General features: G+C 33.2%; 1 protein-coding gene and 1 long non-coding RNA gene across 2 annotated transcripts in view; one reads left to right on the top strand and one right to left on the bottom strand.

Annotated features, from left to right (window-relative positions):
• Window positions 1–20,289, bottom strand: part of LOC121130290 (inactive dipeptidyl peptidase 10) — a 463,275-nt gene that overhangs the window by 65,082 nt on the left and 377,904 nt on the right. Inside the window, exon 4 of the mRNA XM_071893684.1 lies at window positions 1,240–1,343. Within this exon, the coding sequence (XP_071749785.1) occupies window positions 1,240–1,343 (104 nt within the window). The remainder of the gene's footprint in view (window positions 1–1,239; window positions 1,344–20,289) is intronic.
• Window positions 17,946–18,469, top strand: LOC139907312 (uncharacterized). Its single transcript, XR_011783813.1, has 2 exons — window positions 17,946–18,073; window positions 18,261–18,469. It is a non-coding gene; the product is annotated as an uncharacterized lncRNA (long non-coding RNA).

Below are 20,289 nucleotides of genomic sequence, written 5' to 3'. Positions count from 1 at the left end.
TTGTCTCATATCAAAGTTTGAACTCTAGAAACGTTTAAACTTTCAATTTTCTTTCTCTGTGCAAAAAATTGCAAGTCTACACGTGTCTGGAGCGTTCTTTTAGCCGAAAAACTAAGGTAAGGTTTTTGAGGCGCAGGTATTTAAATTATACAAACTTTGTAAAAAAAAAAAAATGAACAAATTGTGTTTGTTTTTTCTCTTGAATTTGGAATCCAAATTCGAAATTTGCAATAAAAGTTACACACATAAAACTTTTTTAGCAAAAATATTTTACAAAAATAAAGATTTCATGATTTAGCGAAATGCTCTGCACAATGTACTAGAATTAATTTGAGTGCGTGCCGTATTTCCCATGTTTACTTAAGCTCAAAAGTTGAGGTTTTTCTAGAAAATGAATGGTGCAAAACAGTACCACACCAACCACCGAATTTCAATTTTTTAAATAGAGATTCTGAATCAGCACCCAAAAAACATATACTCACAATTTTTCATACAAATGCACCATGTTTGAAATTCCCATGACAATCCCGAGGCATCTCCCTAGAACCAGACTAGTACTTCATAATTTGAAAGAAAACATTTTCACTACCAGTAATTTATCCATCAGGAGATTTACCGCAAGACATATTCGGAATTTTTTTATGTTTTTATATTATCAGTTCGAATTTTACGGTTGTATCTCGATCAGATTAATTATATAGCTAGGAGAACAATAAAATAATATTAACATGATTAATGTTTAGTCACCCCTGTTCTTCTTTGATTTTACATTCTATAAATTTGGTCGATTTTTTCCTATTTCAAATATTATCCCAAAATGGAAGAGTTGCTTAAAAAATCACGTTATATTGGTATCAAATTACAAATACAATAGTTATATAATTGTACACAGTTCATATGAGTTGACCAACAGGAATTTTTCTTCAGAAATGATGTTTTTCACTAGAACAGGCTACGTGATTGGAGAAAGGTCGCTACCAGACGGTATTATAATAACTAATTCACTATTCCTTCTGTAATATTATTTATTAATAATTTCGCCATTATTTTTCTATTTTCTGTTTTACGAGAGTAAAGTTCGAACTGATAATATACGAAAATAAAAAAGCGCCGAATATCTCATACGGAAAAATCTCCACAAAGTAAAATTACCATTGGCAAAAATCTAGACAGCAAAAATATCGGTCATAACCAATACTATTTCGGAATATTACTAACTAATTATAAATATATACTTACAAAAGTAGTGTTTGTAACGATTTGTGTTATTGAAAAATTTGAGGCTGAATGTAATTTAAGTAAAGAAAGACCCTCGGTGTGATCACGAAAGATTAATTCATTCTCTGTAAATGAAAAAAAAGAAAAAGAAACATTTATTAAAAAAACTTTTAAAGTAAAAATGTTTATAGTATTATCATTTAAGTACTGTATAAAATTACATATTTATGTATTTAATCTAAGTGTATAACTTTTCATTAATCCAACCACATACATTGTGCACTGTAATTTAAGACTGTAAAAACTAGAGCAATATTATTTTATTTTTTCTTAGGTTTATTATAAATCAATCAACATGTAAACATATACAATAGAAAATTAAAATAATTTAATGCCAGATACTTGTAAATCTAACAGCGAAGAATTTGTTTAGCTGCCACTTTGTCGACTTTGAAGATACAACCAATATTTAAAGGTAAAAACAATTGAAAATGTAAACTTAAATACCGGGCCGTGCAGAATTATTTACCAATTTTTGTTCAGAACATATTGCAGACAATAATAACATTTCGAATGACTTGAGAAACAATTTATTCATACATTTTTAGAATAATAAAATAGTTTGTGATCAAATTTAATCAATGTAGCCACCATTTGACTCAATGACACTGGTCAGGCGACGTCTGAAGCTACCACAGACTTGCTGGATGTAATCGGCGTCCATGGAGGCCCAGGCCTTGTTGACAGCAGCCTTTAAGGCATTTATGTTCTTGTGTCGTTTTTTGCAGGCCTTGGTGTCCACGTGCGCCTAGATAGAGAAGTCTAGTGGGTTAAGAACTGGGCTCTGAGGGGCCAGTAGTCCTAGTGGGCCAAAATTAAGATCCTGAGTTTTCTGGGTTTGGGCTCTGTTGAAAAACCCAAGGAGAGTTGCCACTTTGGATTTGATCCACGGAAGGACCTTGGACGCCAGAATCTTCACATAATCCTCCGCTGTTAATCTGTAGCTAGTGGGGAACCATTGGCCTTCCTGTTGAACGAGACAACATCATCACCGAAGCAGGTGGGCTTGTTTTACTGCCTTGTTGAAACAGCCCCCAGAGGAATGCTTGAGATCACCCCCAGCCTCCAAGTGCTTGCTAACGTTGTAAATTGTCTTCAACGAGGCCCCAACCTGTTCCTTAATGTTGTTAGGAGGCACTCCCCCTCGGAGGAAGGCTGCAATTTCGATCCTCTTTGTTTCCTGATTGGACATGGTCTCACGTGTGGAAGTTGTTACGCTCTCACAGGAAGGATTTTTGTTTATTTTAACAGTAAAAATACGAAACAATCAGATTAATTGCCACAAAAACTCTTAAAAAGTATATTTACATCATCAGGAAATAATTTTGCACGGCCCTGTACGACACATGGGATATTTACAAGAGGCTGATTAAATTTGCATATAATATTGATGAATAATTAAATTATTAAATTCCTCCCCCCCCCCCCCTCTTCCCTTTGCTCTCCAGTCAAAAACTTTACACTCCAGTAATTATATTTCCTCTGTTTTTTTTTTCTTTCCTTCAATTTTCCCATCTCTTTTTGACGTCACAGTGCGGGAATCTTGTTCACTTATTATGATAATAATTAATAACAGAAGAATAAACATCCCGAGTCCCACTGGTATAGAGGATTCCCGATCCTCTCGGTAAACTTTATACACGGTTCATCTTTTTCCTGTAATCTCCGACTGGGCAGAGACGGTTTCTAGGATCTCCATGGAACAATGTTATGACTTTTTGCTTTTTAAATGTTGCAAATCTAAGTTTTTGTTTTTTGTAGAATATTGATTTAAAGGAGACAATTGGTCAATTTTTGGTGGAGCATCGGTAAAAGTAGAGCTATACCTCATTGCCCTATGGACTTTCTCTATTGCCTGCATCATTTTTCCTGGAGTCTTTACGGAAAAGCTCGAGTTCTTTAAGGCCACAGGCGGCAGAAATGCAGTGGGGGAAGCATGGTTTCTTTACTCTATCACCTCATTGGGTAATACTTACTCTGCCTTATCATTTGATTAGCTAACAAATTGGCTAAATTATGGAAAATAAAGCTGAAAATATAAAAGTTAAATCTCTTAGACTTGCAAGTGCATCTTCGTTACTGAAATGTCTCCAATAATTTATGCAATTTATTGAGAGTTTCTTTCATCTCTTGAGGAGGAATCACGAGTTAGTCGGGAGTTCAACATGAGGTAAAGAATAAAAGTTGTTGAATAAGCTAAGGTTTTACAAGAGTCTGATTTTTGTAACTAATTAATATAGTTTTAATGACAAAGAACGGAACATTGTGATAATTATGATTTCAAATGTTTCTTTTAGATTAGCATATAATATTTGCCAATATGGGAACGAATCTTTAAACAACATTTACAGATTCTCAAAATTATAGCAGTCATCAGACTTTGTTACGTGCCCAGGTAACTAAAGAAAACGAATATGAACATCCTGATTTAAATTTTGAAACTCCTGATCAAGATTGACCAATAATTACTGAATTTGATGGACCTCTGACAAATGTACTTGGAATTGAAACCCGACAGGAAGGGAAGCAGGCTGAACAATCTTTCCTGCGAGAAGATGAGAATATCCAGCAAGTCATCAACAACGAAGGAAGTACGCAAAAACAAATTAAACGTACGTGCTTTTAAAGAAAAAAAGGCTTCATATGTATTCTTACAAATTTATGTATATACTTTTCAAAATATAGGTGCCGAAAGATATATAGCACAGCGTTAGGAAGCTATGTTCAAGACAGGTATGAGTACGAAGCAAAGTTGATAAAGTCCTTCCATAATGAGAAAATAAATGTTGTAAATAATGCAAATCCATTAAATAAGGTATTGCTCAGTATTGAAGAAGATGAAAAATCTTTCAAGAAGAAACTCAGGGAGGAAGAGCTAAAAACAGCAAAATCTAAAACAGCGGCTGCTCTTATAGAAAAGGAAATTTTAAACTTTAAGGAAGAAGTTGCTAATTGTGAACTGGAAAAAATTGCATTTGAAAAGAAACTGGTCGAGTCCAAATAGAAGAAACTTTTATAAAATATTTATGCTAACACATTGTTTGAGTGAGGCTGCAATGGCAAAACAAGGTGATACACGCTCAAATATTAAGAACAGCAGTAAAAATTAACTTCATTCTTCTCACATAAGAGTTTAAAACCTCTTCAATGACTCCATTACAGAGGTAGGCTTAATTTCTTCTCTTAAATAAATTTAAAGATTGTGTAGAACAATTGTACTTCCCACAATTTCTCAAACATTTCCCAGCTTGGAACATCTCAATTCGAATAGAAGTTCAGGAAGTTGTTTTTTGAGGACGCCAAATGTATGTTCTATTAAAATTCAGGCTTTCTTGAGAGCTTTGTCGAAAGCAATGACCTTTTGCTTTTTAGCTACATCTTCAATTTTATCAATTTGTGCATGTACAACAACTGTTAGAAGAGTGTTAGAGCATGCAATGCCTTCATCACCAATCAAGAAAAGGGGCTCTTTTCTTGAGAATATTATTTAGTCTACTTTCATTAAATATCTTCGAGTCATGAGCACTATCTGCATATGAAATACAAGATTCTTTTTCTGTGATCACAAAGGATGACAAAATTAATTGAATGTTAATATTTACGATTGAAGAACAGCTCAGTAATAGTCGACCTTATCTGTGGTTTTTTATCTGAGTATGAGTGGCATCTACTATACCAGAGTTCCTGACATACCTGTGTTGAAAAATAACATATGAGTAATGCGTTGGGATTCTTCAAGACTCGAAAATTGGATGAATTCACATACCCTTTGCTACTTCATTGATTGCATGCCAGACTGTTGACGGGTATACTTTGATGAAATAATGATTACCAACGGCACGATGAAATCCATTTGTTTGAAGAAATTGAAAGCAAATTGCCAGACGATGAATGGGGGGAAGTATTATCGGACTTTGTCCTTCCCGTGGTCTCTGAAGTTGGGGCAGTTGCATGTCAAGGATTCCTCAAAAAGATTTCTTTCCTATCCTGAACGTTACTCTGAAATATACTTGTAGATTAACACTATGAATGTTCATACATAATGGATTTTGTATCAGTTTTCTGAAATTTAAGGACACTCCTGGGGATTTCTCCAGGAGTTACCAGACATAAAATTTAATTGGGCTTAAATGTAATGATGTTATAAGCTTAAAAGAGAGTCGGGTTGGTGCAACCAAGTCATTAAGATATGTGTTTACTACACGATTTAGTTTAATCATATTAACATACCTAAATTCAGTTGGTGGAAGAGATTCAATTGGATTTAATCGATCCTTGAGTAACTGACGAGGCAATGATGCCTGCCAAAAATGCAGCTTCCTGTATATGTGCGTCACATATGTATAAATTATCTGAAGGCTTGAGCTTCCGACTCTGAATTCGAAGTGTTTTTGATTCTTGAGTCAAACTCATAATTAAACCATTCCGGCTTATTTTTGACTTCCCATTTAATTATTATTTTGTTTTGAACTGAGCCCGTGACTTTATAAAAGGGAATTTTCAATCTACCCTTGTTGGTAAGAGAAAGAAAAAAGAAGAACATCTATCTACATTGTACCTATATCTACGTTTATTCATAAGAAAGAATACTATTTATTAGATACATTGTAAGTTTAAACGCCTATATCTACATCTAGTCATTTATGAGTTTTTTTTCAATATATTTTCTTTCGATGAGGATATACATAAATCTATTAATACTATTATATATATTTTTGTAATAAAAAATAATCAATCTAGCGGAGAAATCAATATTATATTAAGAATATTTGAATATTATTTATTAAAGAAGGAATGATCAATTGAAAAACATAAACCAGGAATGAGATCTTAATTGCTCACTATCTCGAATATAATCACTATAGAATTCATGTAATTATCTAGCTAACAGAACAGAGTATGATGCTTTGAATAAGTCTCTTTCGCCATTTTAGTTTTGATTACTTTTGATTTCAGCGTTATATAGGGAGCGGGGATCAAATTGTCACCAAATTATTTTTCTACAAAAAACAACACAAAATGTACATTTTTTAACTTTTTTTTTGAAAATCAAAACTATGACGAGGAAATAGGTATAGAGTAGCAATTCATTCGATCTAAATTACCGTTGGCATCAATAACAGCCTCAATACGGCCTCTGAACCGGCCGCAGGCTCTTCTGACCATCTCATTGGCCATGTTGCCGAATACCTCCGTGATGGAGTCCATCAGGCTGGCCTTGGTACTATGGGGATGTCTGTTGGTATGTCTCTCGACATAGCCCCAGACAAAATAGTCCAAATGATTAAGGTCGGGAGAGTTAGGAGGCCACAAATCCTTGGTTACGACGTCATAACAGTTCTTGGTTAGCCACTACATGGAGATTTTGGACACATGGCAGGGTGCTGAGTCCTGTTGACACACCTAAGGCTTGTCTCCAGCCCCCCTTGGATCCAGGGCAGAACCACCTTTTCCATAACATCCAGGTAAACCTCTGTATTGACCTTTAGACCCGTTTCAAACATGTGGGGAGGCATAACATGACCTTCATTACTGACCACTCCAAACACCATGACCATAGCAGGGAATTTGGTCTTCATTACCTTCTTCGCATGGCTGGTGCAGGTGGCTATCCACCTGTTGTTCTGCTTGTTGACCTTCTGATCTTGACAGAAATGATTTTCATCAGAGAAAAACCACAGCATCCCGGGCTGCTTTGGGTGCTTGAGCTTGTTGAGCAATTTTGTTGACTTCATCAGCCTGTTGTCCTTTGCCTTCTGGGTCAAGATCTGGCCCACCTGCATCTTGTAGCTCCTGCACCTTAAATCCTAAGATACACAGTCCCTTATTGTTTTCTCATGGCAGCCCAAATCCCTCGCCATTGCCTTCATGGACCTGGTAGGGGCATCCTCAACCATCTTCTTCACCTTGTCGACAAAGCTGGTGTCCCTGACCTTCCTGTCGCCTTCTCCTCCTTGGATGCCCTCTTTATGGTTGCATCAACATCCCAGGTGTCCTCTAGCTTCTTACGGATACGCTGAACAGTCTGTAAATTCACTCCTAAGGTTGAAGCAATCGTTGAATTGGAGATTTCACCTCCATTATTAACCAATGCGATGACTACAGCGGATCTCGAAAGCTCCTCGTTTCACTTATAGCTCTTTATCTTCTAATATGATGACGGCATGATGCTAACTGAACGACGTATCGTCAGCTGACGAGAATAGCTTTCCTATTGGTTAACCGTTTTTTTTTGATAATGTCGTCTTCAGGTTATCAAGGTTTAAAGTAGGCGATAATTTGATCCCCGCTCCCTGTATACCTCACAGAAATTGAAGGACTGCAGGAAATGGTTTTCTTGTAATAGAAGACAAAGCAGAGTTGACTGAAAGAGAAAATGACTCTAGAATTTCGCTGTAGGGGATTTCAATAGAGGATGAAAAATCTCTCTGTTCCTCAGTCGATTATTTTGTCATTTTACAACACTCTTTAGTTTTATAGAGGTATGCAATGATTTTGTAGAAGTTCTGGAGTAATTTGTGTACTCTTGAACATAGAGGCAATGGCTCAGGAGGACGGAATTCACTATCACAAATATAGAGGGGAAATGGGCATTTGTACAATGAGGGATCCTTCCATTAAAAGAGATGATATTCATTGAGTGAAGACTAAAAAAGAGCAAGTTCCATTGAATAGAACCAGAAAAAAGTATCTGAAGTCGTGTGGGTTATAAATTTAAATGGAAAAATATGAATTCCTAGGAATAGGAAAGATAAGTGAATTGGGATCCAGTTATCAGAAAGCTTTGTACAAAAAATCCATCCAAATGACTATTAATGAAATGCCTGCCTCCCTTCTTCTGCCGAGTAATTCATAGGAAGACGGATCTAAAAAGGCTCTGATAAATATTGCATTTATATATGTCTATGAATTGTATGAAGATAAATTCTTGATATTGAATGTTGCTGCCTGTTGTCGTTCCCTTTATTTAGCTATAAAGTCATTATCCCCCAATAAAATTATCTTGACTATCGTAGGAAGAAATGGTTGGTATCTTTCTTTAAAACACTTCGAAATTACTCTCATACAAAGAACAACATTTAAGTTGATAATTCGTCACTACGTATCTAGAGTAATTCATGAATGGACTATATTCATATTTTCTTGATGCTAAACGATATCAGCTCTTGCATTTTATTCTTAATTAAGTCAGGAGTCGGTCAAGAGACATATTCTGAGGGTTGAACTTCATTGACACTACCATCTAAATGTCAAAACTCATTCCGAAGAAACAGTACCACCATTTTCGATGAACTCAAATTTTTTAATATAAAAATGAACTTATTATTACTTGTAATTCCGAGACTGAACCACTCCAAACTTTTGGAGCTCAAGGAGACTAAATAGGGTGTTGAACTATAAATTAAAAAATGACTGGCGTCTTAAAAAAAAACAACTATACGAATAACTAAATTTATTAAAAATCAAAAAGTTATTGGCAACAAAAAAAAGAAATCGGTGAAACTTGCAATTTCGTTTTTTTTCCTTTACAATAAAATAAGTGTATGGAACATTTTATCTGGGTGCTGTTTTTATATCCTTAGGAATGTCAAAAATTGCTAAGAAGATAATAAATTTTCCTTCATTGTTCTTCTACAAAATGTCTTCATTAACTGCAAGCGTTGCCGTGAGGCAGTTTTTTCATATATGTTTTAATATTGCATGAAAGGTATAAATGATATTTTTGTTAAACACATCAAGAATGCATGTAATTCTTGAAAACAATTTTTGAAAGTCTTGCTCCCGACTCCTAAAATTATTGGTATCAATTTCGAGAATAAGCAACTACAGGGTGAAAAAGTTATCTGTACTGTGAAAAGGATTTATTTTCGAATGTAAATTTCTTTCCAACCAGAAATCAAATTAAAATAATAAAAATAGATTGTAAAAGCTATTTGGATTCGAATTTATTTAACTTTTTAAAATCACCTCAAGCCTGAATTACAATATCTATAGGAGGCTGAAAGGGCGAGCAAAACTTTTGCCACTAGTTCCCTTGGCAGATTCAGGAATTCCTTCTTTATCGAACTGATAAGTTCGTATTTGGTTTTGCAGGGAGTTGTGTTGTTTAGTCGTTCGATCGTACCACAAACAAAAATATTCATTGTATTGAGATCCTGCAAGTTTAGAGGTCGAAAGCACGGCCGAGATGAAGTAGTCAAAATTGGCAGTTCGACCTTTAACGTCAGCTTGCATTGCTGTTGCTTCATAATCACCATTAAATGGCTCAAACTCCCACCTTACCTTGCGTACGAACTTGACCCAGAGTTTTTTCAATTGGTATGTTTTTGCTCCTTGTGAAGTCTCGTTGCCTTTTTCAAATATTTGGGAAAACAAGTTCGTACATGGATTGCAGTTTTTTTCTAACAAAGAAAAAAAAAGAGCTATCTTATTCCCGCGTTTACGTAGAGAGTGCGCCAAAATGGTGGCATACATCACTTGCTCACCTTTTGCTATATAAAATTGAGAATAAAGAATCCCACCGCCTTGATATTAGCCTTTTTAAGCGTACACAATTTAGATCATTTCAAAAGTAATCTAAATTTGGCTATTAAGTATTATAACCATTATTATTAGTCGAATTGTATTAATTATCAATTATGAAAGCAACTACGTCATTAAATGAACTAACAGCTAATTTTATTTTTGATTTTTCTGAGGAATTAAGTTATTAATTTGCATATCTCATGCAAATTAGCAACTTTTTGTTGTATTGTTATATACATATATATACCAAAGTACAATGTGTGATGATACAACATTAATTAACAGTTCATTAATTATGATTAGGTTCATTCGTGGAATAATTTAATTATATACCATTAATTAATAGGATTTCATCTGTCATTTGAATAGTAATATGCCAGGATTCATTCCTCTAGCTTTAATAAAAACAACTAGAAAAGATCCTAGCCTAAGGGATGTGTGTGTAGACTGTAAATATACATATATACTCTAGTACCAAAAGATTATCCCCATGAATTTTTTCCCCTCACTTAGATATTATAGCATAAATGTACGTTGGCTCTTAAATTGAGTCTTCCTTCACTTCAAGTCCTTTGTAATTCTTTTCTTTTAAGATGGAATAACTTGATATGAGGACATTTTAACATTTTATGTATAAATATTGTTTATATTAAAGACATTTAAATTGAATTAAATGTGCTCATTTTACGCTAATGAACCCATAAATGACTTACAAATGACATTCAGTGGAGGGAAACCTATTTTAAACCTTAAATTATATGTGAGAAGATATATTTTTTTAATTAATTCATGTATGAGGGATTTAATAAGAGACAAAAATCATTAATGACAATATTTATCTGCTAAGTTATCTGGGCAAAAATTCCCAGGAAGAAATATCCTAGAACTATTTACGATGTACCTTACATGTTAAATAAATGAATTCTGCTTTCACTAGTTAGAATCAACAAGTTTTCATTCTTGTTAGGAAAACCTTTTAAAATAATTGAAGTCCACAAAATAAATAGTATTATAGGGTGAGGACTCAAAATTTAGAAAACTTTTCGAGGTCGCCTAGCATCAGTTCTAAAAGAGCGGACAAAAACCTTCAATTTGATTTTTTTTTCTTCTGTGAACAAAAATGTACGAGCAAGAAACAAAACGGCAGAGGTTGTGCAGTCTCCTCCACGCACAATATTTACTTCCACAAGAATATCTTCACAGTGGACGCTGTTTTAAACAGGAGATATGATTGCTTTTTAGCTGAATCTAGAGCAAAGGTCGAGGGAACCTTCAGGACCAAATATCCTACTCAGTTCAAGGTCCTCCGTGTCATGGCGTCCAAGGGTAGCAAGATACCTCTCTACTTCTTCTAAGCCTACAATAAGTCAGCATGAATGTCTACTACAAGGTCCTCAGGTATCATGTATTGCCATGGTTGAAGAGCACGTTTCCCCAGGACAACTATACGTTGACGCAAGATGGCACCTCGGCCCACATATCAAAGAAGGTACAGCGTTTCTGCTGGGAGAAGATGACTGACTTCTGGCCGGCAGACTTCTAGTCTTTTTTCTCACCCAACATGCACTCCCTGGACTTTGCTGTTTGGTGTATCTTGGAGGGCGGGACAAACAATACTTCTCACACAAATGTCGATGCTCTGAAGGCTGTGATCACGGGGGAGTGGAACATCTTGTCCTCTGACTTCTTCCAGACCAATTGTGCCTCTGTTCGTCCCCGTATTGAAGCCTTCGTTGAGAATGGAGAGGGACAAATTGAATAAAAAGTGTAGAAAATTGTTGAATCATCAACTTTTGCTTCAAAAGCTTGCCATATAAATATGGATTGATATTGGAGTAATTCTAGCATATATTGTTCATTTATTTCCTTCCTCACTCCCTATAACTCCTTGCTTCTAATCTAATAAAACGTAATCTACTCCTTCTTCAAACATTGTATATATTTTTTTGTGAAAATTAAACTAATTTAATATTAGGCGAAATACACACAAGTTTGGCTCGATATAAAATATAAAAGGAAAGGGCATGTTTAATAAAATTTTGTGGTGAATAAAAATATATAAAAACATGCTCTTCGTATGTTATTACATAGAATTTCCTCCATTAGATACAATTCATTTAAGTCGTTACTATCAACCATTTCGTTTTTTTGAATATTTGAAACGATATGGAGTTATGGATTACACACACATTTTAATATAAAATAAAGGAGATTATAGATATTGTTTAAAGCTGTTAATACCAAAAGGAAAGCCAGTAAACATTAAATACAAATAATTACTATAATATCTAATTATTTGTCTCCATTTTGAAATGATTAAAATACATTTAGCAGATTAGTGTGCCGTGTAACATATTCTTATTTAACGAATTTTGATAATAAATATTAAAAAAAGAATAGAATCGCTAGGAGGATTTGAGATATAATTAGTTAATTTTTTATTTACATAACTCTTACTAAAAGACAATTTAAGAATTAAAATGTTTTAACAATCATGACAATCAGTATAACTAAATATCAGTTAGAGTACACATAAACTTGGATAGGTATGACGTATTATAGAAATACCGAGAAAAGATCACGACATTTGTGCTTTAGAGTGCAGGGATATGAGGGGACTAACGTCACGTTATTCTTCTCCTGGATTAGAAGGTTTAGCATTTTAAACCTTCTAAAGGGCATTCTAATGCCCTTTGCTTAGAAACGTTGAAACGTCTTTTCATCATTTGAGAAACCATGCAATGACTGTATTCTTCTCAAAATCAGACTCTCAAGCCCACCAGTAATAAGGTTTTTCTAATTTTTATATCGTAAATAACTTTTTTGATCCCAGTAACAATATATTCGATTCTAAACAAGTCCTTGAACAGAGGGGAGGGTAATATTAGTCAATCTGAAGGCTTCAGAGTAACCTTTTCGCAGGGGTTTCCGCGCGCTGGGGATATTCTGGAGGGGTTGTATCCTCCCCCAAATTTAGTAATGTTTGCTTTTTACTAGATTTTTCTTTCGCCAATCGGTCAAATTATGCAGTAAAGTAAAAAATTTAATATCTGATTTTTTTTTCCAAAAAATTTAATTTTTTGTGGATCACAATAGTTTTTTAAGATCTTTAAAATTATTTGGAATTCATTTTTTCAAAAAAATGTAATGGTTTCTTGAAAAACTATGGATTTTTGAAATTTTTTTCCAAAAAATATAAAATTTGCATTGAAATTATTTTCCAAAACATTTACTTTTGTGAATAGCAATAGTTTCTTTAATTTAATTTTTTTTTAAATTATTTTTATTCAGAAAAATTAATTTTAAAAATCAATGAAAAAATTTACTTAAACTAAACACAATTATTAGGATGTTTTGTATAGAAAAACAAAACAAAACGACACTTGCAAGTTTAACAACACAATGGGAAAACAAAACCGGCAGATCCAGAGATCTGAACAAGAAGAGAGGATGTCGAGCCAGTTCTGACTAATAATTGTTGGTAAACGTTCCATTTTTTTGTATTTGTATTTCTCATGGATAGAGAGGGAGTTGAATTTGTTAACAGAAACCTAATCTTGGAGTCATGAAGAGGGCTCTTGTGCTTTACTGCGTATATTATACTTTGTTTATTCGAGATAAGCCACTCAATCTTTCACCTATACTTATACCATGAGGACGTTAGATTAACCCAATCCTAGGGACTCAGTCTTACATCAAAGTTATTCCAGATCTCTTCCTCCAACATTCTTAGGACGGGGGTAATTTTTGAACATTGGTAACATAGATGAAACGACGAAGTTTTCAATTCTTCATGGCAAAAATAACAATTTTTCTCTTAAGAATCTAACCGGGACTTGGTTGTACTAATACAGGATATTAATAGTCTCTACTTCTCCCGTTATTGAAGTGTATCCGTGAATTGATTCTTCAAAATGACGTTTGGATCCGTAGTTTCCATGGCATCTGTTATGTATTTCATATTTCCTTTCATGTTCTTATCTTCTTGTAGGTATTATAAGTACTGTATTTTACTTAGTATAAATAGTCATGTATTTTGTAAATAAATTAGAGTATGGTTTTGTATAATAAATAATACAGATATTCCTGTAAAAAGTGTTTTACTCTTCCACGCTTTTCTTCTCATCATGTCTCTCGGTCATCCTGGATCTCTCCTACTATAAATAAGTTTGTGTCTCTCCCTCGTCAAGACACAACAGCATCTCTATAACCAAATAAACTTTGGGGGTATAGGAATTTAAAAGGTGTCAAAATAAAACCCTCTTGATAGTGGAATCCCGAATCTGAGATCGATTTTTATCAATGTAGGAGTTTGCTTGTGAAAATTTCACTTTTCCATTGCAATGAGGGATTGAATTGTCTAATTAAACGTCTTTCACTATTTAAAGTATGAGATTAGAGAGGTGATGACTCTTCCGCCTCCTTCCTTTTTTCCTCTCTTTACATTCTATGGGTCACTAATATATGGACTTTTGTTGTCAAAAGTATATATATCCAAAAATATGCAGGAAATATGTTGTGGAGTTATCTCGAATCGTTTTTAAGGAAGTCTATTTATAAATAAAAAAATTCAGGAATTCAACTATTGCTGATATATTTTTATATGTTCTTGATTAATTTTTATTTGAGCTCTGATCCTGTCAAGAAGAAGAACCCATTTTTATTTGAATGTGAGCATATAGGAAATTTGTAAGATCACTTAAGTACTTTTATTTTTTAAATTAATTTTAATATATCATTATACATATTTTTTATTCATCTTAATCAAAAATAAATTAATTTTATCACAAGAAAAGTTCAGAGCAGCTTATACAAATTCAGATCCACAAGAAAAACCATTGCCTCATCATACCTATATGTATGTACAATCGTACAAATACTACAAACAGAGTTAAATAATGTACATTTTTTTTCCACTTGAGTAAATCATAAATGTTGAAACATTTATATACATTAGCTTGAAAACATATGTACTTTGTGCTTTAGTTTGGATATTCTTAGCTATTACTCTTTTACTTTGTGTATGTGTGTTTTTTTAGGGGGGAGAGGAGGATTTGATCATAAATCTTTTTCAATGTTTTTCTCTCTATTTTTTTTATATATATATATTCATGATAAAGAATAAAATTATGATCCATAGTTCTTAAGAAATGCTTATTCAGTTGAATTAAGCTACTTTATATACCGAGTGCGGCAAAAAAAAATTTACACTTCGTTTTTCCTATACAAAAACCAAGGTTTTTGAACAACTGAACGTGCCCAACAAATTTCTGCCCGAGTACTTTTGAACGCAAGCAAGAAATTAACGGAGATTACCATGTTATTATGAGTACACACCAACAATTCGAACACGGACGTAGTGTTCCAGAAGGATGGTGCACCTACGCAAACGTCGAAAAAGGCCCAGAAGTGGTTGGAGGATACCTTGCCTTTCTGGCCAAAGAAAATGTGCCCCCGCTACTCACTAGATGCCAGCACAATGGATCACTTTTTTTTGGTGCAGGTTTAATCTATGGTCTGCACCGTTCCTCCCCCAAATATCAACATTCTGAAGGACACCATCAACCAACACTGGTATGCCATGTCTGAATACTATATGTGCAATGGGTGCAAGGCCTTCCGTAGCCCCCTGAAACCCATAATTGCTGCCAAAGGGGCTACATCGATGATGAGGGTAGCCAATACATCATATTAGTTATTTTTATTGATATACTCTAATATAAGTGGGTTGCTGAATACATTTTCATAAAGTTCTAGATTGAAATTGTAAAGAGGTTTTTTGTCGCACCCGGTATATGTATATTTGCATACTTGAGTATGAATATATGTGTGTAGTCATTTTTCTTCTTCAAATGATTATTGTACTTAGATTTATAGTATTGCTGGAAATTTGATCTCTTTTTATAAATAGAAAATATTTAGGAAAAGGAGATTTTAGTAAAGAGTTAATCTACATCGATTAGAAGTAGTTTATAATCATAAAAAAACTCAGTATACTAATTAGAAAAGGGAAAAAGTGTTGATGTGTGTGGTTTTTTTTTTTCTTTTTGGTTCATTATTTAATACAAGGGTACTACCAATATTTAATTATTAATAGCAATATTGAAGAAAAATATTTCATTTTGTTATTTTTAGGACTGAAGAAATAATCCAGCTTTTTTTCCCATTGAATATACCAATTTTTACATAAAAGGTAAATTTTTTAGAAAAAAAAAAAAATCAAAAGACCATTTGTTTTATTTTTAATATTTTATTTGGACAATTTTTTTCAATCTCATGTATTTTTAAATTAAAAAAAAAAAAGAATATGTATTTCTTTAAATCTAAAATTTGAATTTTTTTTTCCAATAAATTTAATTTTTTTATATACCTGTAGATTTTTGGAATTTTTTGGGAAAATCTATGGATTTTTTCTTGTTGTATGTTTGGTGTATTGAACATTTCCAGAAATACCAGGATGCAAACGCCTTCTAAGCACAAAATATATCCATTGGCTTGTTAGGAGAGTCAATATATGTTGGTAAGATTAACACAATTGGCAGAAACAAGCAGGAAACAGAGAGAATTCGCCCCGTTTTAGACAAGGAAATATTTTGAAGGAAGTCCCAGGTTCATCATCATTTGCAAAACATAACTTTACAGATCCAAATATTATATAGAAATGATTATCATTCAACTAAATCGTTTAGGGCGTCGTTTTAGTGGTCAAAACATAATAATACTTTTCATATATTATACAGTCACTATATTAAAATGCCTCTCAGAATAGCCTAACACTTGCCCGCAAGGCAGGGTTCTAAACATTAAAAAGAAGTAACATTGGCCATTATTCATGCAATTTCCCGCTCCCTTTTTGGCCCCATTAATCCCAGGGACCCCTATTGCCAGTAACTTATATAATACTACATTGTAACTGTAGAAGAGAACATTTCTATTAATCATATTTCTATTTATGTGTGTAATATATATATATATATATATAATAAGAATCAGTTGTGTTAGGAATAGGTAACATTTTTAGTTATAGGAGTAACCTAAATTTGGACTTATTAAGTCATTTTGAGTGAGGATTTAATCCAAATGTGGCTTATGGAATAATGTTTTCTATACATTAAATAAAAAAATTCTTTAGTTTTTGACTTGGAGTTGTAATTTTATTCCCCTTTTTAAGAATTGAAGGTGTTCCAGAATGTGTTTGCAATTAAGGATAAAAAATAATGGAGGTATGATTAGGGGCGACAGGAGAATATATTTATATTCAGGGGAGGGACTGGACTTTTTTGGCAGATTTTTTTTTTTTATAAATATCAAATTTGAAAATAGCTTTTTTTTAAATGAGGCAATAAACTTTTTTTTAATATTAAAGGTTTATTGGCTATAACATTATTGTACAAAAATCCAGTCATTCTCTTTACAAGAGTGACGTCTCGTAACGTTATCCTATGACAAAAATAATTTAATATTTGGGTTTGGAGTTGTCTTTCCTGATAAAATTTCCGGTTTTCATCGTTCGCTTTATTATTTACTAATTAACTTTTGTCTAAGAGTAAATGAAAGCGTTTGTCTGTCTTTTTTACCGGGGGGAAACTTGACTTACCCACTTGTTTATATTTATTTAAGAGGTTTTGTATGAGGAAATTAGCAGTATCTTTCATTGTATAGGTAGCCATGTATCTCAAGCATGTATCTCCTTTTTATTTTTTTCAAAGTGGACGAAAAATGCCAAAACAGCGAGATTTAAGTCTCGAGTTATCAATCCTTCTTTTCGTATGGTTTGTAACACCATTTACAATGTTAAAAAGAGACCAAACCACAACGAAACCAAGGAGAGGAAGAAGAGTTCCGGAAAAAATGGTATTGATACCTACAACTGTATGGTGCCGCCCCTAATCTGGCTCCCGTGTGGTTACTAGCTCACGTCTGCCATGTAAAACGACGTTTTCAAGGCCAACATGCTCCCGTGGTTCCAAGCAAATCTTATGACGACAACGTGTTTTTCAGCAAGATGGAGTCCTTGCTCACACTGCAAAAATTACTCAGACCTTCCCAGCTAACAACATTGCTTTCCTGGACAAGAGAATGCAGTAACCATACAGTTTGGATGTCCATCCATCTCAACTAATCTTTCTGGTTGTACATCGAGAAAAGGGCCTATAGTATCTGTCACCCGAACGTTGAACTCAAGAAGATGACAGAGTACTGAACAACTAAATTTCTTAATAAATATTAAAAAACTAAAACTCCATCAATATTGAAATTGAAATATAAGGTGACGTATGATATTAAGCATTTGAAGAAAAAATTAAAAAGTTATTGCTTCAGAGTAAGGTCCTTCATTGATTCTATTTTTTGGTGATCATATACAATTTTATATTAATTCAAGTTAAATAATTTATTTTTTAAATGCTGAAATGTTTGTATCAATTTGTTATTTAATTTGATTTTCATGTATATAGTTCTTTTGTGTCGAAATATGGCACTGAAAAAGGTTCTCCAGGACTCTCCAAGACCTTCATTTTGTTGCTTCGTGTGGGTGGGATCGTTATGAAATGTAACAGAGAACTGAATTAAAAATTGCTAGAACTTTAACCAATAATAATTAATATTTTTAAAATAACATAAATAAATAGATGACCCTATTTAAAAAATAAAACTAAAAACCCTTTAGACATTCATTGAACGATTGTTTTAAATATTTTCTCCTTTTTATATCAAAGTTTTCTTAAAGTTGTAAATTGTAAGCATTTTTAACATTAGGAGTTCTTTTGTAGTTGGGAAATATAGCGTACAGCTCTCCACGTTAATTTACAATTTGTGAAACATTCCAGAAATGCTTAAGATTTAAAACTCTAGTTATTCCACTTTAAAAATTAGTCTTTATTTTCTTATATAATGGGGGAAGAAAAAAAAGAGAGTCTTCCTTTTATTGGCCCACACCAAAAATAAATCTGAAGCCATTATTTGTCAAAATAATTAAGCCATTTTGTAAATTTATGATGTAAAAAAATAAGAATTTTCCTTTTTATTTAATTTTGATCAAGTTTGCTAAGTGGTAACGCATCTCCATATAGATCTTACTATAGCAGAGGTAGGGTAACTTTTTCTAGCGTTACCCCCACAAGAGCTTATAGTCAAATTAATTCACCCCAAACTAGTGCAAGGACGTCCGCAAGATTATATAAATATATATAGGTATATGTTAGTGTTGGAACTCGGTCCAGCAGCGAATTTTTTTTCGATTTGGTCTTAAGTGATTTTTTCTAAACCGATTTTTTGGTCCAGAGCGCGGTCTCAGAACCTGGACCGATTTTTTTCGGTCTCCCTTTGTAGACCAATTTTGATTCGGTTTCACTTTATGGACCTTTTTTTTTTGGTCTCAACTTATGGACAGAATTTTGGTTTCATATATTATGAGAGACCATTTTTTTAGATCAACTGTCATTCATTTTTTTCAAAAGAAAACTCAAAAGTACACAATAAGTTTTAGTACAAATACTGTATAGATATAAGAAACGACAAGATCAAAATTAATCAAAGCTATCTCGGTTTAAACTTAGTATTACGTCATTGTACTTGAAAAAACATATGATTTCATGTTATAAACAATTTATGCATGAAATTGGTCTTGATTGATTTTTTTTTAACCAAACTAGACCGAGCTTTTCCTTTAGGCCGATCTAGACGGACTTTTATATGAGATCGGTCCAGACCGAGCTTTTTTGTTGGATCTAACTAATTACATAATTATAAATTTTTCGAAAAAAAGAAATCAAATTTATATTTTTTTATAATTTTAAATATTAATTTTTTTTTAAAATGATTTCAAAAATCCACAGCTCTTCAAAAAAAATTAAATTTTCAAAGTAAAATTTCAAATAAATTATTTTTCTAAGAAAATTACTTTTTTGGGAGGGTCTACAGCCACTTCAGCCCACTCTTGCATACGCCTCCATAATTGCATCTTATTTATTTTACCTAACATTTGGAAGTACTACTCCCATTATCTTCAAAATTTTCTAAATGACCCCATTTGGGTAATTTACCCCTGTTCCCATACCACTGTACCATAGGATATAACAACAAAATTCGGCACTTTTAATAAATCTACTTTAAATTAATATAAGATGGTCATTTTTATTTTTAATTAAAAAAACACAAGTTTAAGTTTAACAGCAAAAAACTAATTGAGAATATATCACACTCAATGTAGCCACAGTTGAGCTCAATAACGACCTTGATTCGGGAAATTAACTGCATGCAGACCCCTGAAACTAGAACCTGATCTACATTCTTGTATTATAGGAAGATGGAGTCAATCAATGATTTGTTTGAGGTGGGAGAACCTTAGTTGATCTTTGACTCAAGGAAGCTCCAAGTATCCACTAGATTCAGGTCGGGTATCTAGGACGATCCTCCTATTGTGCTCGGGAACCCCATTTTTGTGGTCGCCCTTGTATCCTTGGTTACCACCAGAGCCTTCCTCAA

Source organism: Lepeophtheirus salmonis, chromosome Z (assembly GCF_016086655.4).
Source record: "Lepeophtheirus salmonis chromosome Z, UVic_Lsal_1.4, whole genome shotgun sequence".
Classification (NCBI taxonomy): domain Eukaryota; kingdom Metazoa; phylum Arthropoda; class Copepoda; order Siphonostomatoida; family Caligidae; genus Lepeophtheirus; species Lepeophtheirus salmonis.
The sequence above is the reverse complement of the archived record's forward strand: the minus strand, read 5'-3'. Positions and strand labels throughout refer to the sequence as shown.